Source organism: Arachis hypogaea, chromosome 6 (genome assembly GCF_003086295.3).
Source record: "Arachis hypogaea cultivar Tifrunner chromosome 6, arahy.Tifrunner.gnm2.J5K5, whole genome shotgun sequence".
Classification (NCBI taxonomy): Eukaryota; Viridiplantae; Streptophyta; class Magnoliopsida; order Fabales; family Fabaceae; genus Arachis; species Arachis hypogaea.
Window position 1 is genome coordinate 93,637,926 of NC_092041.1, and position 25,648 is coordinate 93,663,573.

Sequence of the window (25,648 nt, forward strand, 5' to 3'; positions counted from 1 at the left end):
TTTGAGCTGTGTAACCGTTTCTAGAAAGAGGACGACACCATTCTACTTTTGGGATTTGATGCACGCGCTATTCTTTGTGATTTAGTATCAATTCTAGACCATTTCAAAACCATACTTACTCACTTGTAAAGTTTAATAAATAATGGACTGTTTACCAAAAAAGATTTATTGGTTAATTAGTCATTGTATCCGCAGTAAATATTCTTTAAAAAAAATTACATCAATTGATTCTCTTTTTGATGTATACAGCCAAAGCTTGACTCTTTCAGTAATGCTATGCCCAGAAAAGACAACTATAAGAGGCAGCGTCATTAATTCTTGAAATTTTGAAGGTTAACTTGTCTGCATCACAAAAAACTTATACTAATATTCTTTCAACAAATTAACAATTACCAAATTTAAATACAACATGCATGTAATAACTTATTCAAAAAGCTTAGCAACTTTTTCATACATATATATATAAACCCCAAATGCTTGCCAACAACAACACAAACATTAAGGAATAATCCTAAACCCTATACTCCCCAGATACTATGTTCCCGATGGAAATTCATTTCCAGCAACCAAATCATGAGCATAATAACAAAAGTAACAAGAAGAATCCAGGAATTGGGATCACCAAAGGAAACAAATTCAAAGGAAGAAGCAAAACCAACAACAACAACAACAACACTACAAACAAATTTGTTGGAGTGAGGCAGAGGCCTTCAGGGAGATGGGTGGCAGAGATCAAGGACACAACACAAAAGATAAGAATGTGGCTCGGAACCTTCGAGACGGCTGAAGAGGCGGCCAGAGCCTACGACGAAGCCGCCTGCCTCCTCCGCGGATCAAACACTCGAACTAACTTCATCACTCATGTCTCCACGGATTCTCCCCTGGCTTCACGCATCAGGAACCTTCTCAACGACAAAAAAGGCATCAAAAAACAAGAAAATAATGTTGTTTCTTGCGCCCCAAGAATCCTTGGTAGTACTAGCTCAAGTTCAACAAACAATGATAAAATTGAGAACTCTGTTCCACAAGTAGTGCGTGATGATGCTTATAAACCGGACTTGAGCAGCTGCGAGATGAATCCACAACAAACTAATAGTTTCTGGTCGGATTTCGGACCCATCTTCGACCGCCTTCCGTTTGCTAATCATTTACTGGACGCGTCCAAGATCGACGGGCTTATTACCGGCGGCCCAACTGACATGGAGCTTCTGGAATTTGAAAGAATGAAGGTTGAAAGACAAATTTCAGCTTCACTTTATGCCATTAATGGAGTTCACGAGTACATGGAAACTCTTCAGGAATCTAATAACGAACCTATTTGGGATCTTCCACCTTTGTGCTCCTTATTCTGCTAATAATCATGGACCTCCTAATGATCCTGCATATATTTCTTCCCATTATCATTACAGTCCCTTCTTTTTCTTTTTTCATTAATTATAAACTTGAGGGAAGAGTGGAGGGTCTCTTAATTGTGTCGATTGGAATTCCAAGAACAGAAGGTTTTGGTTTCGGAATTTTTTTTTTGTTTCGATTTCTTGGTTTTGAATTTAATTACAAAAATGCACTTGTTTTTCTTTTTGTTTTCAAAAATGTTATGTATACATATTAGCCATCAAATTAGTTATATTGTATTTTTGTATAAATATATATTTTATTTAATTCATTTTTAATATGTATTTTATACGAGTAGCCGATTTTGTAGCTGACTTTTCTGATTTGATTATATAACATGGTAGGATTGGTTTTATATAAAAATAATAGAACATTACAAATATTTTTATTTTATTCTTTTAGAAAATCATAAAAACAAGGGAGTGAAGTAATAAAATAAGGTGATATTTTTGTAATTAATTTAAAAAATCTCTATAATAAAAAAATTAAATAGGAATTAATATGAAAAGTCTTATTGTATGTATACAGTACATATTCATTTTTATTACCGTGAATATGATTTAATTATATATGGTTATGGAATTTTATTATAATTATAAATTTATTTGATTATGATGATTATATATTTAGTTTAATTATGTTATTTATAAAATTTGATTATTTATAATGTAAATCTAATTTTTATGTTGAGAATAAAAAATATTATATATTCATTAAAATGAGTTACTAAAATTAATTATTATAATTTGTATATAAATATATGTGTTGTTTAATTTATTTTTTATATATATTTTATATTTTAGTCTGTATTTTCTATCAGTTGCTTATTTAGTGTTTAAAAATATAATTTTTAAAATCAAATATCTAAATTTTGATATGTATATTTTTAATTTGGAACACTTTACTATACAGATTAAAATTATATAAAGAAAATATAAATTTTTTTCGTAATTATTTTTTATTATATTATTGTTATTTAAAATATAACTCCTAATCTTTTCAAATACTATTTCATCTCATAAAAAAAAATATTTATAAACTTACATTTTTATCGTATAATTCACCTTTTAATTTTCTGATACCTTTGTAAATGTTAGCAAGAAGATCCATGAGTTGAATGTCAAATTAGGGTATCGATATATAACTGCACTTTCTTTTTCAATAATGATGATGCAGAAAGTCTAACAAGCATTTATGTCAATGTGATTTTTCTGCCGAAAGATCATTATGTATGTAAACTATAAAGCTTATTGAAGTCTCTTTCACTTTCTCTCTCTCTCCTTCTCTCCGTTTCTTGGGTGGAATAATCTAGACTTTTAGGCAAATTATTAAGCAAATTGATGGAATCTTGGACTTTAGGGCCTAGATAAAATTAAACAGATAATTACATACTCTTGAAACCTACCTTCATACAAGAAAGAGCCAAATACTAGTCTTTCTTTATTAACAGTAGGTAATATAAAAGATACTCTATATTTTATAAGATTTTGGTCCAAAGCTTTTTCCATATATGCATTGGCCATGATTAGAACAAAAAATTATATATAGCTACTTGAAGTTATTATCATGCACCAAAGCTTTAGCAAGTGAACAATAATTCACATGACAGAATCACAGATGACTGATTCCGAATTAAAGCTTTGATTTTCCTTTAAGGAGGAGTGATATGTAATTAATTAAGATGAAATGATATTTGTGTCAATTTAGGTAAAATTATATTATTTATATTTTTTATAAGATATATATTGTATCGGCTTAATCATTGAAATGACATTTGTTATGGTGAAGACTGAAGATAGTGGCGGATCTTTAAAAAAGTTTTGACAAGGCCGATTATATAATTAAGTATGTAAATTATGTAAAAATACTTATATTAAAATCAAATGTATTATTTTTTTATTTTTCGATCATTATAAATTCATAATTATAGGATTATAATAGATTTAAAAGAAGTTAATAAATTATAATCAACATAATGGGCATTAAAAATTATAATAAATAGAAATTTTTATTTGTCCAAACCAATTTTTTAAAAACTATTGAAGATCAATAAAAAATATAAAATAATCAACTTAAAATCTAACATCTTTTTTTTATGTGTTGTGATACACTTATTCTATTTGTACAATTGGAGTATATTTTAGAAGAGTAAACTAGCCATTCAATTTTGATTTATGAAAATACTGACAAGAATAATTTTTACTTTTATTAATAATAAAAATACCCCTTATGTATTTAAAAATGCTATAAAATGTCGAACCGTAAAAAAAAAAAAAATTTTTTATTAACGAAATCGACTGAGGTGGCAAATGAATATGCATAGAGGGCATTCTATCATATTCACATCCCGTTTCATCCAATTCCCTTCTTCATGTTCACCGTGCAGCCTCTCTCTTGCTTTCCACCACCCTCATCCAATTTCTCCCTCTTATCATGAAGGTTTCCAAGTGAATTAAGGTGGAAGAGTTGAATAAAAAAACTACTTTTTAAACTTGAATAAACAAGTTACAAAGAATTTTAGTTTTAGTATATTATTTTTAATTTTATCTTGTTATAGCTGAACATAATTTATGCATAATTAAAATGGTAGAGAAAAGGGAAAAAAAAGAGTAGTGAGATCACGATATATCCTGTTTCGGCCACTTAGTGCAATGTGATCTATATTTAGTCTCTACCATAATAATGGTAGAATTTTCACTATAATTAAGATTAATTATAAACATCAATTCCAAGAGACTCATACTCTTCTAAACTACCAAAACTATCCTAAACTTAATAAATTACTTAGATGCTACCCAACCTAGTTAAGGAAAATCAAGTGTACTCTAATCTAGAACACTTTCGAAATCAAAACACTCAAACAAAGGTTAAATGGCTTTTATATGTACTACTCTCTTTGTCTTTTGTATCTCTCAAGGTAAGCTTGAATTTAGACAAAAGAAAATAAGAACACACTCAAAAATAAGAAAAATATGGACTATTTGTCTGATCTTTAATATGCACGAAAATAATTGCCTTTTTATTAGTTTCTTCAATGTTAGAATCATTCCTAATTTGATCAAGCTAGTCGTTTGCACATTAATATAGTTGTAGCTGTTGGCATTGAAAAAAAAATCATTCCTTCTTTGATTCCATCCAATGTGTAGGAGCTTTCTCTCCATCTATGAATTGATTTTTGCTTATAAAGAATCAATCATGTGTTATTTTTGCTTGAATTATGAATCACAATTGATCTTTGATTGCCAACTCATTAATACCTACAATACTCATAAAAAAAATAAGCATATTAGAATATGTTTGTTATCACAAGTAACATTAACTCAAAACATCACATCCACCAAAATTTTCAATTTTTTAGATTTCTAAAATTCTCAATTTGATACCATTAACTCCAAAATTCTACCGCAAGAGCCTTTTCTAGCCTCTTTATCACTGCTTCTCCTTTTTTGCAACAATCCATTAACAATGCATATGGAAGCCTCGAACGAGAGAGAATTCAAAGCAAGACATGAAGCAAAGAAAGAAAGAGCTATGGATAGGAGGCAGCAAAACAAAGGAGAAGAAAGAGAGAGAGAGCTTGACTGGAGAAGAAGAAGAAAGGGTGAACGAGGGCTAATTACCAGTTTAGGAAATTCACAAGTTTGAAAGCTCAATTTTGTTGTAATTCTAAACCAAAATTCAATGCTCTTTAAAGTTTAGTTTAGAATGTCACAATTCAAATCAAATACTGGGAGTTTAATCTTAGGTCGTTCTCCTTTGGAATCACGATTGAGTGCATATCATTGGCTATGGGAAATATCGGGGTTTTGAGTGAAATAAACGAGAAATATAAATAGTAAAAAATTAAAGAAGCAATGCAATATCTAAATCGCAAAAGAAATTAAACTAAGAGCAAATAAGGTAATTAACTAGGAAAGAAAAACAAATTCAAATTCTAAAAAGATCTTGAAAAGGGTTGAGAGTCAATGATCACTATCCTTGTCATTGACCACAAACATGGCAACTCTGCCCTCTCATCTCTCACCTTCTCGTATCTCCCTTAGCGACATCTCTGGCCACCCTCTATTCTGACAGCCCCCTCTCGTCGTCCATCTCTCCTTTAGGTGAGTTTCGACACAACTCCAGCAGCCACTGCAACTTCTTCCCTAAGCTTTATTTCCTTTGTTTTTCTGCAATCCAGGTTCCTAATCAAATCTCTTTATCAATTCGGTTTTGGTTAGCTTTAGTTTTATTAATTTGATTTTTAGTTAGTTATCTTAGTTAGAGTTATTTTTTGTTTTAGTGGATTTAGATGGTTAAGATAAGATTAGAATAAGTTACTAGGTTCTGAGACTACTGGAGGAGTTTGAAATTTGTTAAGTTCTGATGAATATACTGCTGAAACTATTTAGTTAAATGCTTGATTGTGTTGAATGTTCATATTGATTATTGCTTCTTACTTGGTGATGCTTGTTAATATTGATTATTGCTTGTTATTTGGTGATACTTGTTCATACTGATTATTGTTTTGATTATCAAGTTTATGCACTTATGCCTTGTGGACATACTAAAACCTAAATTGTTTGAATGTTGGTATTTCGCATAGTTTAGGTAATTGATCTGGCATATGTTAAAATTGTGAAGTTGGATTGAGGATTGTCCTGTTAACATCTTTTTGAAAAATTTTCAAGTTATATTGAACTATGCTTGTTATGTACTTGATTTCAATTAATATGTTTCTCTTACTAAGTTGCATAGCGCCCATATGTTTCTTTAAGTTGTAGATTGTGACATATTTTTGCTATTATATTACTTTTTTGACATATGTGTTTGCTAGTTTGCTCTTTGTAGACATGACGACTGGCAGAAGTGTCACAAATTGGCCTCATGGTAGTGGTAGAGGGAGGATGTCTACTAGTACTCTTGGAACTTCTCAGTCATCGTCCTCTACTCTGACTACCCCTGGGACGTCTCAAACAATGGGTGCACAGGATCAGTCGTTCATCATGGTCCGGAACCCCAACTACATGGCTCCTTCTGCTGTGTGACCCCCGCCACCAGGAAGTTGTCTGGTTGCTTCACCAAAGTGGACTCTTCTACCACCTCCATCTGCTCAGCAACCCACTATTTTGACGATGATGCCACATCCAGCGACAGACATAGCTGTGTTGGAATCCTGTCACGGATCCCTGTCAAATGCCCCTCCATCACCTTCTATTATACGAATGATGATTTGGCCTAATGGTTTGACAGTGTGAGTACTATTTTAAGTCTTTTAAATGCAAACTGTTTTGATATTCTTATTCAACATATGTGGTTGCTAATCTTAAATTTTTCATTTTAGTTAGTTAGTTTAATTTAGTTATATTCGATTTCTGATTTTAGTGGATTTATATTCTCAAGATAGGTTTGATTTAGGATAGTAGAATTGAACTGTCTAAAAGTGTTTGAGAATTCATGATTGTTGATGGATGTTGCTGCTTAAGAGATATAATACCATATTGGTTAGTTTGTGAATTGTTTAAGTGAATTATATATGAAAATAATTTTTTGCGCCTTTTAATTATAGATGAAACTTTGCCAAAATTTCTAAAAAATCTAAATATACTTGCAAGGTTTATAGATTACTTCAAATTTGATTTAAACTACTAATATTAAGTTTTTTATTGATAGGTTTGTGCCAAATAACAATGCATGTACACAGGAGGGTACCAATGTCATCAAACTGATGTACGACCACTCATGGTCGAACAAAAAGAAAATTCCTACTGAGATCAAAGAGGGATAGTTTTAGAAGTGGGCGGTAAAAACTCAATTTGATTCAAACCTTAGCTAGTTTATATCTTATATTTTGTTTAGTTGTGTATTTAATTTTGATTAACTAGTCCTAAATGTTCTTTGTGCAAGAAAAAATTATATGGGACAAGACTCATGATACCATGATTAGGAAGATCTTTGATCATCAGATGGCTAGGCGGCTTCAGCAGATGATGGAGGACGTATGTGAAAAGTGCGGTGACCTCACTATTTTGCTCTGCCCAGATATTAAGAAGGCACTATACTTCCATTAGGGGACTGATGAGGGATTCATGCATCGTCGTCTCACAAATGGAGCTAATAGGGCATCGGTCAGGTCATCGAAGTATACCAGTGGCTTAGCAACTTTCTTGAAAACAAATGTCAGACTGGTATGTAATTTGTTTTATTTTGTTATTAAGTTCGTTTTGTCTTTGACATTTAATATCATTATTACTTTATTTCATATATTGTTTCAACATATGTAGTCTAAGTCGTTGGATCGTGATGCTACGATGGCGAAAACCTTCAAGTAAACTCACACTTTAAAAGAAAATAAGGAGAGATTTGCTGATCAGTAGTTTGCGGATCATTATGTGAGTAAACATCATTTGACGTAAAAATTTCAATTAATTGTTATCATAATCATAACATGTGTTATGCAGGAGGCTACACACAGAGACTAGAAGTTGCAACCCAGCAATCCCAACCTATTGAAAAGGACGACAGCAATCCCGCTGATGCAGTCGTCGATCCTAAAATAGTTTGGTGCGAGACTGCATCTGAACTGCACAAGAATCGCATCTACGAGTAAGAATTGCATTTACTAGTCGGAATCGTTTTTCACCAACAACCTCCGTACCTCTACATCGAGGACTTTATCTGCCTCTACGACCAGCCACGCTGTCAATCCTGAGGACAGCGTTGATTTGAGGGAGCTGGTGCAGAATCTCACCTAAAACCTTCACCAACAGGCTCAATGGTTGTAGCAGTCTGATGAGAGGTATAACGAGATCCTTGGATGCGTGTCAGGCACAGATTCCCTCAGGCTAGAGCTTAGGCAGGAGCTGGAGCGGTTTCAGCAGATGGAGTAACATATGGCGGCGTACCAAGAGTAGATGCATAATGCTAATGGTAACGACGCTGCTGCTAGTAGCGGCCCTGCTGGAGGGGCACCAACATCACCGCCTAGTCTACTGCCTCAGTAGGACCAGAGAAATGATGACGATGACTATCAGGATCCGTAATGATTAGGATTTTGTTATAAACTATTTTATTATGTATTTTATTTATTTGACTTTTTATTTTATTCGTAGACTTGATATTTGATAAAATAAAAAAATAAAATTTGACTACTAATTGTATTAAAAAAACAAAAAATTGAATTTACCGTGGTTTTATTGAGAGAGAAATCCGACAGTAATTATGTGAGAAACAAAATAGTGTGGCGCCAAAATTACTAATAAAAAAGTTCCACCAGTAATCAAATATATTTTGGGCAAAGAATTTATCGCAGAATTCGTCAATAATTACTGTTGAATTTTAAAATCCAATAGTAATGATTATTGCTGACGGTTATACCATCAAATTGTTTTAGACGATAAATTTATCGATAAACATCTTATTGATAAATTATTTTTGTTATTCCGTCAATAAATCTAACAGTATTCAATATTTTTTTATAGTGAAAAAATAATACTCATTTTTGCTAGCCTCATGATAACTCGGGAGGCGAAATTGGTGGTTTAATAAACATTTATAAGTTTATAATTGCTTCTTATTTAATAAATCATGTGAAATTAGTTTATTTATTTTATACTTTAGTTGAAAAATCGTTTGCATTATTATAAAATATTAAAATTACTAAAACAGTTTGAAATTATTTGTTTATATTATTTGGTATTTCATAGTTAGATTTCTTTAAGTAAAATCATTATAGTTTAAAATAATTAGTTTGTGCTTCTAAATATCAACTTAAGAAATATTGTTCATAATTATAATATGAAATTAAGAAATTAAAATCTTTTAAAGTGAAGTAATATAGTGATAAAGTAATCGGTTAGTCTCGCTTAAATTAAAATAACTACGTTCACATGGATTGAAAATTATAAATTCAATAGTGATTAATCTCTTCAATTTATTATTTTACTAATTTATTTATTTTAGAATATCTAAATTCAAAATAAATATAGAAATAAATAAAAATAGAAAAATGGATCTTTGATGGTATTTAAAGAAAAGGAAAGATAAATATATTCAATGAAGAATGATTTACAAAATGTCAAAATTACTATATAACCACCAAAGAAAAAAAAAGGACCATTTTACAACTTAATACACATAGGTAGAAGTTATGAGTCTATGACCTCCCATTATCACAAAGAAGCTCGGCCAATGCATACGGCACAGTACAATATAGATATAATTTGCTAAACAACATTAAATAGCTGAATAGAATAACACTCAGAATTATCAAGTAAGTGGTATATATTGGCAACAAATATATATAACAATCCTAAGAAGATCAAACAAAAATATGTGTTTGAAAGTGCTAATGTACTAACAACTCAGCTACCAAAACATGTCCATAATATGCCTTAGAAGAACGTTGATGAATATGTTCATCTAGGTTTCAACAATGAGACAGATACTTCATTTATGGAAGAAGTAGTATCCCTTCTTTCACGATCGGTAGATACTTCATGTATCAAGAAACCAGGTTCCTTTGGTTGTGGCAGTGTGTTCTCATTGTTCAACATCTTAACCACCGATGTAATTGTTGGCCTATCATCCGGATGCCGTTGCAAACATAAAAGACCAATATGAATGCAACGAAACATTTCTGTTGGAATAATAAATGATGATGAATCCCTTAAACATTCATCAATCAATTCGTTTAAGTTGCCTTCATTCCACAACCGCCATGCCTGTAATAACACAATTTAATCAGTTGTTACTTACATCAACTTCATAATTATAATAACGGAAATGAAAATGGCTAATTAATTGACTTACATGTGCCATGAGATTATAAGTATTGCTAGAATAGGTAAGTCCTTTATTTTTCTTTCCACTTATAATCTCTAGCAGTAGTATACCAAAGCTAAATACATCCGATTTTGTGGAGAACAAGCCATCAATAGCATATTCTGGAGCCATATAACCACTAAAAACAATAACTAACATGATTAGTTTGATATCCAATCATTGCATAATAGAGAAAATTATATAATCAAAGAACGTACTATGTTCCAACAATTCTATTCGTATTCCCTTCATCTTGATCTCCCCTGCGCAATCTTGCCATGCCAAAGTCCGAAATCTTTGCATTCATATTCTGGTCTAATAAAATATTACTTGCTTTAAGATCTCTGTGTATAATTCTTAATCTGGAATCTTGATGAAGGTAGAGAAGCCCTCGAGCAACTGCGCAAATGATGTCAAAGCGCTTGCTCCAATCCAAAAGTTTGCTTTGAGTTGGATCTGATATATGATTGTCCATCATTGATGTTAGTTCTTTGGTGAAAGATAACGGGACAGAACACTAGAAGGAACTATAAAATAAAGAAGTTTAGGTTTTGAGAAGAAATTAAATATATATGTGCACTAACCAAAAAGAAACAAGTCTAGACTATTGTTAGACATGTACTCATAAACTAGCATTTTCTCATCTCCTTCAATGCAACATCCAAGAACCCTGACAAGATTCCGATGTTGAAGTTTAGCACACAGTATTACTTCATTCTTAAATTCAATCATTCCTTGTGTAGAACTTCCTGAAAGTCGTTTAACTGCAATTTCTTGTCCAGTTGCAAGTGTACCCTGTATTTTCATATACAAGCAAGATTGGAAGCTAATTAATTTTTATAAAATTATTCATGCCTTATATTTTACAATGGTAAAAGGTTACATCTAGTTTGGCTTCATGTGAGCTGATAGTTGAAAACTATTAGATGATAATTTAGTTAAGGAAAAGTATAGGTAAACAATAAAAATATTAAACAATGTAAACAATAGATATATCGGATGTTCATTTTACTAGTGTACGGATAGTTATTTTAATATTAAAATTTAGAGGATTAATTTAGAGGTGTGGTATGTTTTAATTTAATTGGTAGTTGTTCATATTGTTAAACAAAATCATTGTCCCCTAACATTCTCCTTTAAGAAAAAGTATACTGTTCATATCAATTCATTCAATGATTTTCGGTTATCAACCTTACATTATAACAATTGCATACGAGTCTCTAATTTTTACTATTGGATGAGTTAGGACTCCTAATAATCTTTTTTCGTATTTACCTTGTATACTGGGCCATATCCTCCTTCTCCAATTTTATTGTCGATTGAGAAGTTATTAGTGGCCTTCATTATTGTATCAAGGTCATAGATGGGAAGCTCTAAATCTTCTTGTGTTCTTTCCTCTTTATTTTCTTCTGGCATGGTTTTCTCTATATAAAAGAATCATCATCAAGGAAAATCAAGATTATGTGAGCTCTACGTTATTCAAAATGTTCAACTAGGTATGGATATGATAGATTGTATATATTAATTAATTAAACAAATATATTAAAAAGAAAACAAATTAAAGAAAAGCTTACCTTGACGTTTTTTTCGGATTCTATAATAAACGAAGAAGATTAGAAGTAGCGGACAGAGTACTATTAGAAGTGTGATAGAAAGTGCTAAGACGATAGTCTTCTTTTTGGAATCTGCATTAAACACGAAAATATTTGATAAAAAAAGTTTAATCCAAAAAAAGCAAAATTTATTTTATTTAATATTTATTAATTATTATAATAATTAATAAGTATTAAATAAAGGTAAAAACTCAAGTGCAGCCGACTTTATGTGAAGTTGATAGTTGAGAGTCGTTTGATGAAAATTTAGTCAAATCAGTCAAATAATCTAACGACTCTCAATTATCAACTTCACGTGAAGTCGACTGCATCTGAGTTTCCACCATTAAATAAAATAAGTTCTAACTATTTTTTTCTAACATTATTGTTATATATTTATGATAAAAACTTGTAAAATAATCTTTTAGTTTAATGAGGGATGTGTTATTTAGCAAGAAGGTTATGTTCGAAACGCACAATCATTGGAGAGATATCTTTTTATTAGTGTATAATTTCAGACTTTATAAAACTAATTAATAAATATTTTAAAATTGACAAAGTGGGATGTGAATGAAAGTGCGGAGGAGATGTGGAGAGAGATAGTGGAAGTTATTAGAAGAATAGCAAAATAAAGTTTTGGTGAATCTAAAGGGATAGGAGCAAGAGACAATGAGTTTTGGTAGTGGAATGCAAGTGTACAAAAAAAGATAAAGACAAAAAGGAAATGTTTTAAGGAGTGATCTTTGTGCTACAATGCAGATAATTGGAAAAGATATAAAGCGACTAAGAAAAAGACAAAAGTAACTGTAAGTGAAGCAAGAACAAGAGCATATGAAGGTCTCTACCAGTCTTTAGGCACGAAAGAAGGAGAAAGAGGTATATATAGAATCGTAAAGAGCCGTGAAAGAAGAATGAAAGATTTGGATTAGGTTAAGTGCATAAAGGATAAAGATGGAGAGATTTTAACTCAAGAGGAGAAGATCAATGAAAGGTGGAAGAGCTACTTCTACGAGTTATTTAATGAAGGACAGAAGACTCTTCCGAGTCTTGGTCGGTTATGTACGAGGGAAGAAGATCAAAACTTCGACTACTATCGAAAGATTTGAGACTTTGAGGTAAAAGATACTCTAAAGCGGATGGAACATGGCAAGGCAATAGGAGCCGATAATATCCGATTGAAGTTTGGAAGGGCCTTATAGAGAAAGGCATCAGTTAGTTAAGCAAAATTTTTAATGAGATTTTAAGATCAAAGAAGATGCCAGATACTTGGAAAAAGAGCACCTTAGTACCTATCTACAAGAATAAGGGGATATAAAAAATTGTGGAAACTATAGAGGGATCAAACTCATGAGCCATATATACCTTGAAGTAATGAAAAAGCGTGATAAAACGGAGGCTGAGACAAGGGACACAAGTAATAAAGAACTAATTTAGTTTTATATCAGACAGATCCACTATTGAAGCAATATACCTGTAAAGAAGGATGATGAAAATGTATCATAGTATAAAAAAGATCTACATATGGTGTTTATTGATTTGAAAAAAAACGTACGATAGGGTGCCAATGAAAGTCTTATGGAAGGTTTTGGATAAGAAGAGAATAAGGATTATATTTGTGCAACTAAAAACATATATGATGGAGGTACAACTAATGTGAAGACTCAAGATGGTATGACAGATGAATTTTTTATTGGTATAGGATTATACTAGAAATCATCCTTAAGTTCATACATTTTCACATTAGTTTTTGAAGTACTCACAAAGCATATCCAAGAGCCTGTGGCATGATGCATACTTTTTGCCGATGATATCTTCCTTATAGGAGAGTCAAGGAAAAACCTAAGTAAGAAGTTGAATTTATAGAGAGAAGCTCTAGAAGTGTAAAGTCTGCACATAAGCCATAGTAAGATGGAATATATAGAATGTAAGTTCGGCCACCAAAGGGAAAACCCTAATGTAGAGGTGAAGATTAGAGAAAACATCCTATGAAAAGTTAAAAGTTTTAAGTATCTTGGGTGCATCATACAAGATAATAGAGATATTGAACAAGATGTAAATCATAGGATCCAAGCAGGTTGGTCAAAATGGCGGAGTGCGTCTGGTTTTATATGTGACAAAAAAAGTGTCTTTAAAACTTAAAAGTAAATTCTATCGCACTGCTATCAGACTGATGACTATGTTTTATAGTACAGAGTGTTGGGCGGCTAAAGGGGAGCATGAACATAAGTTAAGTGTGGCAGAGATGAAGATGTTGAGATGGATGAGTGGTCATACGCGATTGGATAGAATAAGGAACAAAGATATAAAAGAGAGAGAGAGAGAGTTGGAGTAGCACCTATTGTGGAAAAGATGGTAGAATCGTGTCTCAAGTAGTTTGAACATGTGAGAAGAAGATTGATAGAGCACCCAACCAAGAGGGTGGATGAGATGGAAGATAGATAAGAGGTGAAAGATAAAGAAGATCTAAGAAGACCATCCATGAGGCGGTCAAACGAGATTTACATATAAACGGTCTTTCTGTAAACATGATACATGATAAAGCTCAATGACGTTATTTGATTAATATAGCCGAACCCACCTAGTGGGACAAGACTTTGTTGTTGTTGTTGTATTATTTATATAATTAAATAGAATTTAGATCCTTTAAAGTTTGAATTTCACTTTAAAGAGTAAAGTGTGATCTTCTACCATTGAATAGTTTCTCTTTCATATTTATTCTTGGTCTCACCTATAAAATTAATGGTGAGAGATCACATTTTACTCTCTAAAGTAAAATTCAAACTTTAGAAGATTCAAATTCAATTAAATAATATTAAATATAATTATAAATATTAAATAAAGAAAATTATAAATATTAAAATAAATAAAATAACTTGTAGATTATTTACTCCCAAGGTTTCCGATCTACTTTATACTATCAACATAATTTTTTCTTAAAAATAAAAAAAAGATCTATTTTAGATACCGCTTAATTTAATAACAATAGGTAGAGTAAAAGAGTAATGTATACCTGTATGAGCCATTCTGACATACAATTCCTGTCCTCCATCAGAAACTCTGAGATCAAAAAGATCACCGTACCAAATAACACAGCCACTACCACCACTCGCATTTAACGTCGTATAAGCCGTACAAGAGCAATTCCCCATGCATTTGGCTTCACAATCCTCAAGCTTCATATTTCTATCAACCCAAGAATGCGTAGTATCCGGCAATTTCAACCCAGAAATCTTCCGAAACCCATCTTTACCTTTCACCTTACAACTCCACGGCTCACTCCGCACGCAACCCTGTGTGTAATCGAGTGTATCCCAACCCTGTTGCGATTTGGGTTCGAATCCTTCCAAACAGTCACAATTCGGTGAGTGATTCGAAATGCAATACCCGAATGGGCCGCAAGTATTGTAATAATCGCAAGAATCTCCGGGCACTGTTTGGAAGGCCTTCCATTTGTTCTCTTCTTGAACCCATACGATTCGTTGACGAGCGTTTAGGGTTTGGTTTACAAGAGTGATTGTAATCATGGAAGTGCCTTGTATGAGAGTGTATGAGTAGTAGACCTCGCTTGTGGTGTTCACCATGTTTTGAATAACGAGTTGAGTGCCTCTCCATAAGGGTGCTCCACTGAATCCAAGCCCCACCCAAGGTCCACTCCTGTGGTACTTCTCTGACCCTTTCCACAGCACCTGAGTTGCAACCATAACTTTCATTTAGAGGAATCTAGATCACTGTAGCGACCAAGTTAGTAAAATGGTAAAGCCGTAACTTTCATGAAATGTATGTTCTGTAATCTTAATTGAAAATTGATTTAACTTTTTCTTTATTATTTTACCAACTTTTTCATGTTAGAATTAGAGAATAAAATAAAAGGTGAAAATTCATGTGCAGCTAATTTTACGTAAAATTGATAGTTAAAAATTATTAAATAATTTAAATAATTTGATAAAATTTTTATTTAACAATTTTCAGTTATCAACTTTATATAAAATTGACTGCACCTGAATTTCTACTTAAAATATATGTATAGTTTTAGAACACTTTTGTTGTGTGATAGGTGCTTTATGAGGAAGTAATATGAGAATGTATAAAAAATAATTTTTAATTAGTTAATATTAGTCAAATTGTTTTTAAATTTATAATTTAATATTTAAAATGTGATTTCATTATTTAGAATTTAGAAGAATTTAATATGAATAAAATAATTTTTAAAAAATTAATTAATATTAACTAGAAATAATTGGACTCCCTAATATTACTCTTTTAATAATTATGTTTAAGTTAGTTTAATAACTCGTTAGTCCAAAACTATTTCAACAAAAAACCATTCACATTATGTAAGCATGAATCATGTATGCATTTTCTAATTTCTATAACTACTTCCTCGTTCCATCCTGGTTTGGTGTTATAGATAGGTTCATTAATGGTGTTTAGAAGATCCTTTAATTATTGAGTATGGACAAATTAAAATAAAAAAAATCGTGTGTTGACCTTCAAAATATATTTATATGTTTTTCTTCAAAATTTATGTGTTTATGGTAAGCATATTTCTGCATTTAATTGATTATTTTTTTTGTATTTCACCAAGAAAAAAGAAAAATTACCAAAAAAGCGATAAAGAAAAAAAATTATTACATCACCTTATTCTAATATATTATTCTCCTTAAATTATTCTTTCCTACACATTTTTCACATAATTATCGATCATATTTTGGAGTGAGATAATATGAAGTGTATTTTTCTTAATTATTATAGTTACAGTTTATCTTAAGAAAAATTGTTTTTTAGTAAAAAAATTGTGTTTATTTTTGTTTCTTAAGCCTTTTTTCCTTCTTATTTTTTTTAGTTTTTTTTAATAAATTTAAAAAACATAAAAAAGAGAAGGTGAAAGTAAAGAAAGAGAAAAAGAGTTAGGAGAAAGAAAAGAAAAATATAAAAGAAGAATGAAGAAATTGATGAGATGTCAAGGAAGGAGGAGAAAAAAAAAACAGAGAAAATGGAGAAGACTACGAAAAAGTTTGAGTAAAGAGAAAAATATGATTAAAGATATTTAATTGGAGTTGGTTTATAAATATTTTTTAGAGTAATGTGATAAATAAATTTTAAGGATTTATTTTTTGGACATATTAATCCCTAAAAAAAATACCAATAAAATTTTTTAAAATAATAGATGTGAACAACATTATAAAAAATACCATTAAAATTAACGGTTAAATCGACGGTAAAGCCGTCGATAATATTAAAAATCTATAGTAAAATCGACGGCAAAAGCAGTCGCTTTTAAATGTGTCGATTTTTTAAATATCTAATAAAATTGACGGCTTGTCATATTATCGATAAATTTTCAATAAAATTGACAACTACTTTATTGATAATATGAATTTAAGATTTTTACATATTTAATAAAAACGACACTCTAGCTATTAATAATATTATCTAAAATCGACGACATATTTGTCGATATTTAATTTATTAAAATTGACACATTAATTAGCTGTCAATTTAATTATTGAAGTATCCATAAGGTCTTTGTCTATATTAGATTAAAAAGGTGACCATATTGCCATCTTTTTTTTTCTATAACTAAAAAAGCAACGATTTGTCGTCGATTTTAATAGCCATAATTTTTTCATTTAAAAATAATACACAATTAATACAATTAAAATTTATGCTAAATATTAGATAATGAGGCAAATAAAATTTTAAATATAGAAATAAAATTCATACTAAATATTAGATAAAGAATTTACAAATTTATCAAGATAATAAATAATATTTTAACATAAAGATTCAAAACAAGATAAATAATTAAACTTAGATTTTATATTTATCTAAATCACCGTCCACTAATAATACAAAATATTTAAAGAAAAGCTATTTTCATCCATTGCTTCGTTGACAATGTGATGACAATTTTAATGTCACTAAAATAATGGATGACATGGCTATCAATTTTAATATTTATTTTTAATTATTTTTTAAATTATATTGATAAGCCGTTGAAAAATATTGACAAAAAATTGGTTGTTGATTGTTTGTGTCAAAAATATAATATTCTTTGTAGTGACACTACCTTTAAATTAGTCCCTATAATTAAGATAGAAAATTTAATTTAAAAATACTTGTCTACGTTTGTTATTTTAAAAGACTTTCTTAATACCCTTTTTCTTTAAACATTAATCTGTCTAAAACCTAAATTTTCAGGAATTTATTTATCACTTTACTATTTTTTTGTTTTTTTTTGTCATCCATTATTTTGTATTTTCAAATTGAAGCCAACACGATTTATTAATAAATTATTATTTATAGTATTAACTTTAATTTTTTAATAAATAAAAGGGTTGACTAATAATAGAAAAGGAGAGACATGACATACAATTTATTTATTTAGAAAATAAAGTTCTTATGTAAAATATTAACTAGTCACTTAAACTTCATCTTTTGTTTCTATGTAAAATATACTACTATATATACTACATCACTCAAAATTTCTTGATAAATATGGATGTAATAGTTACAGTATTATCGAAAATAGCATATACTTAAAATTTTAGTTAAAAAAATATTTATATATAAAAGGGTGACTACATAAATATATAGTAATTAATAGTTAAGACTTAGTAGACTATTTGATATGATTAATTAGATGAAATTTATATACAATTATTTTTATATAAATTTAATAATTAAAAATTATTAAATAATAATTTTAATCAATTTATCAAATTATCTAATAATTATTAAATATCAATTTCATATAAAATAATTTCACGGAGTAGTGATTTTAAAGAAAATGAAAGTAACTGGACATAGCAAATTAAAGTACCAATTCAGGGTCGCTAGTAAGCTCCATGGCCCAAGAAAGGTTCCCAGTGGATGGATCGTCCCAGTTCTTCCAAGCGGTAAGCTTCCTTTCCAGACCACTTCTCAAGTCATATCCAAGCTTCATTCCTGGTAACAACGTATCACATGGATAATCAAAACTCTGCCATAACAACCTCTCTTCATTATCATTATCATCTCTAACTACTAAATTTCCACTGTCCAAGAGCTGCGCAACCGGATTCTTCGACGCCTTCGTCGTCGAGTTTGCTGACCAAACAACCGTCTGATTCTTTGCTAAAAGAACAAGATTCCCCTCTTCGCTTATGCGAAGTATGCCGGAGTTGTCTTTGATTGGATCGTCGCGGTTTGCGACCCAAACAACTCTTCTAACTGAAATCTTCTTGTACCATATTCCTACGTAACGGTTTGTGGAACTGCCTGGGTTGAAGAAACTCAGCTCAAAGGTTCCACTCTTGGAAGTTATCGTGCTACCATCATCATGAAGTGGTTCAGATTGTGTTATGGTATCGTTTGCTGAAGAAATTTGATGGTAGAACAAGAACGAAATAGTGAAAAGAAGGATGGGTAGAATTGTCATTCTCTTTCACTTAATGGCTTCTCACAGTTACAACAACTGACAGTTTTATTTTTGTGCCTATTATAAGTCGGATTAGGGATGTTTGGAGTAGACATGTTGAATCATATTCAAAGCTTGACTTTGACTTTTTTTTTTTTTTAATTTTCAATAATATGTATTATATTGAATGTATTTCATATAACTCATTTGACAATGATAAAAAAAACTAATAAATAAAATGTGTATTAGCTTTATGAAATAAATATTATGCACAATTATTTTTTTTCACATTATTGAAGACTTTGAGAAGGTGAAAGCATAAACTAAGGAAATTTATATGATTTAGAAGAACTGAAGAAGACGTAACTGAGTGCTGATTTAAGAAATATGTTAAGCCACAATAATATACAGCCAAGACACCGTTATTCTAGATAAAAAAAGTATTTCATGATAGAGAATAAAAAATAGTTTACGGCCTATCGACGCTCGTTTAGTATCTAATTCTAAGCTTAATAACGTGAGGCGAACGGCATCCAAAGTAAAAGGAACACATTATTGTTTTTCATCATAGCAGCCACATATTATATTCATGACATAGTCGAAAATAGGAGGCTATATAGCATATTATCTTTAACAATATCATGAATGCGTGATGGTCCATGGCCAACGACTACTAGCAATTATTCAACAATAATAATTTACGCGGCTGAGTTTATTAAAAAACATAAAAACATATAAAAAATGATACAAACATAAAAAAAAAATTAGACTTTAATATTGTTCCGAAAATTATCTACTATTGGTGTAATTTGAGTCCAAACATAAGATCCAAACTTCTTCTAATGTGGGTTCTTTCCTGGCGAGGCAAAATCGTCCGAATTCTTCAAGTGAGAATGGAGGGTGGTATCTTTAAAGGATTCTAATATTTAAGTTAGCAAAAATTTTAGACAAATTTAATGAATTAGATTTAAGAAATACTGTGTATGATAAAATATTTATACAATTAGGATGAGAGTTTGATCATCACTCTATAACTCCTCCACCTGTAATGGTGAGTAGTTACTTCCTATTGCTTAGGGGGATCGGAGCTGTTATCCCACATTTAAAACGAGGGATGAGATTATAGGTATACACGTTGGTGTAGTTGGGAGTCCTTTTCCGTTGCTAAGTCGGGTCGGATAACTTAAAAAGGATCTTCTAGATCTCTTTTTATAGACTAAACTTAATCATTTTGGGTAATTGCGGGGGATAGTATGAACAGTATTTCTACTCGAAATCGAGTTTATGCAAGTCGAGCTCTAGCAAGCAGATAGGTAAGTCGTGTTGTGGGCAATTGAATCTTAGACGTGCATTGTTTTTGCTTCCACTTGCTCGACTTTTTTAAGGTGACTTTATTGAAAAAGTTGATATTCTCGATGTGATTTTAATTAATGTGACGTTTTATTTTTGTAAATATTTGCGTGCCTCTTTAGTTTCTTGGTAACTGTACAACATTTAAAGCATGCTGATTTTACCTCTTTGTCCCTACTCATAATTATAAGTTTGGTTCTTCTTTTCTTTCATCTTCTTCACACAAATTTTTGCACAAAAATTCTTCTCATTTCGCTAAAATTGCTCCCCTTCAAAGTTTCTTTCTTTTTCTTTTGTCAAAGAGACTTCATTTACACCACCTCGCTTTTCATGATGTTCTTTTGCTTCCAAGAACTTCTTTTCATTACTACTTTGGTGCTTCCAAAACTTTCTGGGTGCTCTTTCTTACTACTCTCATTCCCAGGTTGGCGCTTTTCTTTCGTTCTTCTCCTTCATGCCTTAGTTTGTTGTCTTGCTCTCTATGATTTTCTTGCATCTCTAGAAGCTTTATTGTGCAGTTTTATTACTTGTCCGTGAATTCCTAAATGATTTTATGTAAATGTTGATAACACTATGTGACTCTATAAAAACATTGGTTGAAAGTGCTCTGCAATTGGTGTTTGATTAGACTTTAATTTGTTATGGTAGATGGTTGATGGTTTGTCGCTACTCATGATTTTTTGGGGCTTTTCTTGCTCTTGAGTGGCACTGTTGTCGCCTCTGATGATAGTGCCACTAAACATTTTAGGATTTAAGCCTTTTCTAATCTATACTATTGTTAGAAATGGCAAGAGTTGCTCTGATTATTCATCGTTGAAGATGGCCCAACCTATTTGATTTTTAACTAATCTCTGAATTTTATATGTATAGTTACTTTTCTCCGGGCTCTTTAAATTTTCTTTTATTTATTTGATGCGGGAGCATCTCGTAAACTTTTTCTTATTTTTTTCAAGTTGTTTTTAGTTAGATTATATTTAGTTTTACTTGATTTCAGTGCAAAAATCATCTTTGGATGCTACTTTGAGTTGTTTTAATGTTTTTATGATTTTAGGTAAAATTCGGAGCAGTTTGACAGAGTTTGGAACCAAAAACAGAAAATTTGGCAGCCCTCCGCTCCCAGGGAGCTAAATGCCCAGCCAGCATTTAGCGCCAGCAGCGTATACAAAGTTGCTCCCCTTAGGGCATTAAACGCCCAATATGGCGTTTAACGCCAGCAAGCTGAATTCGAAGTTGAAGGCCCAATCTAGGAGCATCTCTAGTAGATTTCGCATTTAGTATTAGTTATATTTTATTTTCTCTTTGTAATTTTTATTTATAAATCATATCTTTTAGTCTTATGGTTTCTTATTTTATTTTATTTCTAAATCAAATTAGGTTAGATATAAAAGGAAAAAAGATCATCCCTTAAGGGGGCTCGAACATTATTCACACCTTCACACTTTTCAGAACCCTATTTTCTCTGTAAGTTATGAGCAACTAAACTTCTTGGTTAAGGTTAGGAGGTCTGTTTATTTCTGTGGATTAAGATTATTATTCTTCTATTTTAATTAATGTACTGATTCAGTTTCATGAATTGTTTTCATTCTTAATCTTATGAATCTGGGTAGAACGAGAGTATGACCCTTATTCTACTTGAGTTCTTGTGATTCTGGAGAGAGTTATCTCGCTTGAACAACAGTATGAAAACAAATTCCTCCTAAATTGCTAATTACATGAACTAATTGGGATATGTGACATATAATCCTATTAGCTTTGGGTAATTAGAGTTTTGTGGCCATAAATTAGTTTTTGAACTTCTCTCTAATTGGAATTAAGTGACCACGAGAGTGGCGGTTAATGAAGGTTAGAGGAGGCTAAATCGCTAAGAGATTAGGATTTAGACATTTATAGTTTGCCATGGAATGAATCATACATTGTTAAAATAGTTGGTAAGAACTTTTAATCCGGAAAGATAAACATCTCTGAAGCCTTAACTGTTTTCACACCAAACTCTTTATTGCTTTTTTTATTCTTTTGTTATTGTTTTATGCGCTTTCAACCATCAAAACCTCTTTTTGATTCGCCTAACTAATCCAGTTGGACAACCATTGTTGCTCAGTCTGACAATCCTCGTGGGATCGACCCACACTCACCTGAGATATTACTTGGATGACCCGGTGCACTTGCCGGTTAAGCTGTGCGAAATTCTAATTCACGCACCAATTTTTTGGCGCCGTTGCCGGGGATTGTTTGTGATTGACAACTACTAGTTATCTCATTGCTTAGATTAGGTATTTTTTTAGTTAAGTTTATTTAATTTTTCTTTTAAATTTTCGATTTTGGCTTTATTTATTTTCTCTTAATTTTTTATTTTAATTTTGGTGTCTCGTTAGTGTTTTTTCTTTCTTTTTAATTTCGAAATTCTTAGAGTCTTTCTCTTTTTAGTTTTCAAAAATTTTTAGGTTATTTTCTCACTTTTATTTTCAAAACTTTAGTTTAATTTCTTGCTTTAATTTATTTTATTTCTTAATTTTTTAGATATCTCACTGGGAACTCTCTATACTTTGACATAGAGACTCCTACTTTTCTTTGTATCTTGTTTGTTTATGAGCGGGAACAGGAAAAAAGAACCCCTTCTTGAGTTTGATTCTGAACCTGAGTGGACCTTGAGGCGGCGTTTACAACAAGCTAGAGCTTACAAAGTTGGAGAGAACCTTGGGAAAACTTTTGAGAAGGAAGCTATGGATGCTAATGGTGGAAACCCAAAATCTAATGAGCATGCAAGGAGGACACTTAGCTCATATACTACACCCACGCCTGACTTCTATGGACGCATTATAGTTGTACCTGCCATTGGTGACAATAACTTTAAGCTTAAGCCTCAACTGATCACTCTAGTGCAGTAGAATTGTCAGTTTCATGGACTCCCACAGATCCAAATTTATTCATCACTGACTTCCTGCAAATCTGTGACACTGTAAATAATAATGGAGTGAATCCTGAGGTCTACAAGCTCATGCTCTTCCCATTTACTGTGAGAGACAAAGCAAAATAGTGGCTTGATTCTCAGCCCAAGGAGAGCCTGGACACGTGGGACAAGGTGGTCACTGAATTTCTGACTAAATTTTTTCCACCTTAGAAGCTTACTAAGCTTAGGGTGAATGTTCAGACCTTTAGACAGAAAGATAGAGAGTCCCTCTACAAGACCTGAGAGAGATACAAGTTGATAATTAGGAGGTGCCCTCTTAACATGTTTTCTGAATGGACCAGGCTGCAGATCTTTTATGATGGCCTATCTGAGATGGTCATGATGTCATTGGACAATTCTGCGGGTGGCTCCTTACACATGAAGAAGGCACCTGAGGAGGCCAATGGGCTCATTGAGATGGTTGCTAATAACCAGTACTTATACTCATCTGAGAGGACTCCAATAAGGAAAGGAGCCCTGGAAGTGGATACTATCGATGCACTTCTTGCTCAGAACAAGCTTCTAGTTCAACAGATGAGTCTTTTCACTCAACACTTAGGTGGCGTACAGAGCCCAATTTCAAAGATTCAGAGCGCCTCTCTAGATATTCTGTATGATATGCGTGGTAACTCCTCTCAAGGTGAAACTTGCAACTATGACCACTATACTCCTGAGGAGGTCAATTACATGGGAAGTTCCTCCCGACGTACCGATAATGTTCCTTATTCTCAGAACTTTAACCAAGGAGGGAGGAACCAGCAACCGACTTATACCAATAGCTCTCAGGGACGTTCTAATCAAAATCTAGTCAATAATTTTCCTTTTCATCCCCCACAATCTCAGAGTATCCCTGACCTGGCATCCATTGTTACAGAACTTGCATAAAGCCAACAAAGCTTTATGCAGGAAACTCGAGCCTCCCTCAAGGACCTCCAGATGCAAATAAACCAGAAAGACCAACGAGCGCCTGAACAAACCCCACCTAGCAATACGACCCCCGAGTATAGAGAGGAATGTCAGGCAGTTCGATTGAGAAGTGGCAAGACATTAGTCATTTAACATCAGAACCGTGAGGAACAGGTGAGAAGGAGACATCAAAGAGCAAAACTATAGAAACAGAGAATGCCACCAGGGGCACTAAACGCCTAGAGAGGGGGGCGCTGAACGCCAATGAAAATTCAAAGAACTTTCCCCCTAGGCACCCTGATAATCCCTTTCCAGTCACTCTTGACACTCATTCAGCACTACCCAAGGCCCCAGAGTACAAGGCCAAATTACCATACCCTCAGAAACTTCAGAAAGTAGAAAAGGACAAGCAATTTTCTAAGTTTTTGGAAGTCTTTTGGAAGCTTAAGAACAAGATCCCCTTTGCGGAGGCCCTTGAACAAATTTCTCTGTATGCTAAGTTCATGAAGGAAATGTTGAGCAACAATAGGGATTGAAAAGAAGTAGAGATAGTGGTACTCATTAAGAAATGCAGTGCAATCATCCAGAGGAATCTCCCTGAGAAACTGCAGGATCTGAGAGCTTTATGATTCCTTGTACCATTAGAAACACCCGTATCCAGAAGGCCTTGCGTGATCTTGGAGCAAGTATTAACCTCATACCACTATCATTGATGAGGAAGCTCCAAATTGATGAAGTAAAGCCTACCCGTATTTGTCTCCAACTTGCTGATCATTCTATCAAGTTCCCCTTTGGAGTGGTGGAAGATCTACTTATAAAAGTAGGGTATTTTATCTTCACTCTTGACTTTGTGATATTGGATATAAAATAGGACATGAATGCATCCATCATTCTTGAAAGACCCTTCTTAGCCACAGGAAGAGCTCTTATAGATGTATAGAGGGGTGAAGTAACTCTGAAGGTCAATAAAGAGGAGATTGTCCTAAATGTTTTAGAAGCTTTGCAACATTTGGATGATTCTGAAGGATGCATGAGGATCCACATCATTGAACCTCTGGTTGAAGAAGTGTTTGAAGTTGGAAAACTTGAAGATGATCTGGACGCTTCCCCTGAAGACACTTTGCTTGAAATTGATAAGCCAGCACCTCAGAGGGAGAAGCTTGGCACACCTAGTACTGAGGAAAGATCTCCTAAACTCGAGTTGAAGCCTTTGCCTCCATCCTTGAGATATGCATTCCTAGGTGACAAGGACACTTATCC

General features: G+C 32.2%; 2 protein-coding genes across 2 annotated transcripts; one reads left to right on the plus strand and one right to left on the minus strand.

Moving 5' to 3' along the window:
- Nucleotides 1-454: 454 nt before the first annotated feature.
- On the plus strand, nt 455-1,689 carry LOC112696980 (ethylene-responsive transcription factor ERN1-like). Its single transcript, XM_025749943.3, has one exon. The coding sequence runs from the start codon at nt 537-539 to the stop codon at nt 1,353-1,355; it is 819 nt and encodes a 272-aa protein (XP_025605728.1). The 5' UTR covers nt 455-536; the 3' UTR covers nt 1,356-1,689.
- Nucleotides 1,690-9,478: 7,789 nt separating this feature from the next.
- Nucleotides 9,479-19,673, minus strand: LOC112696981 (G-type lectin S-receptor-like serine/threonine-protein kinase At4g27290). Its single transcript, XM_025749944.3, has 8 exons — nt 18,610-19,673; nt 14,797-15,472; nt 11,769-11,879; nt 11,470-11,618; nt 10,779-10,989; nt 10,413-10,650; nt 10,183-10,333; nt 9,479-10,094 (listed from the first exon to the last, which is right to left on the minus strand). Exons 1-8 carry the CDS (start codon nt 19,204-19,206, stop codon nt 9,789-9,791), a joined length of 2,439 nt encoding a protein of 812 aa, XP_025605729.1. The 5' UTR covers nt 19,207-19,673; the 3' UTR covers nt 9,479-9,788.
- Between the last annotated feature and the right edge of the window lie 5,975 nt (nt 19,674-25,648).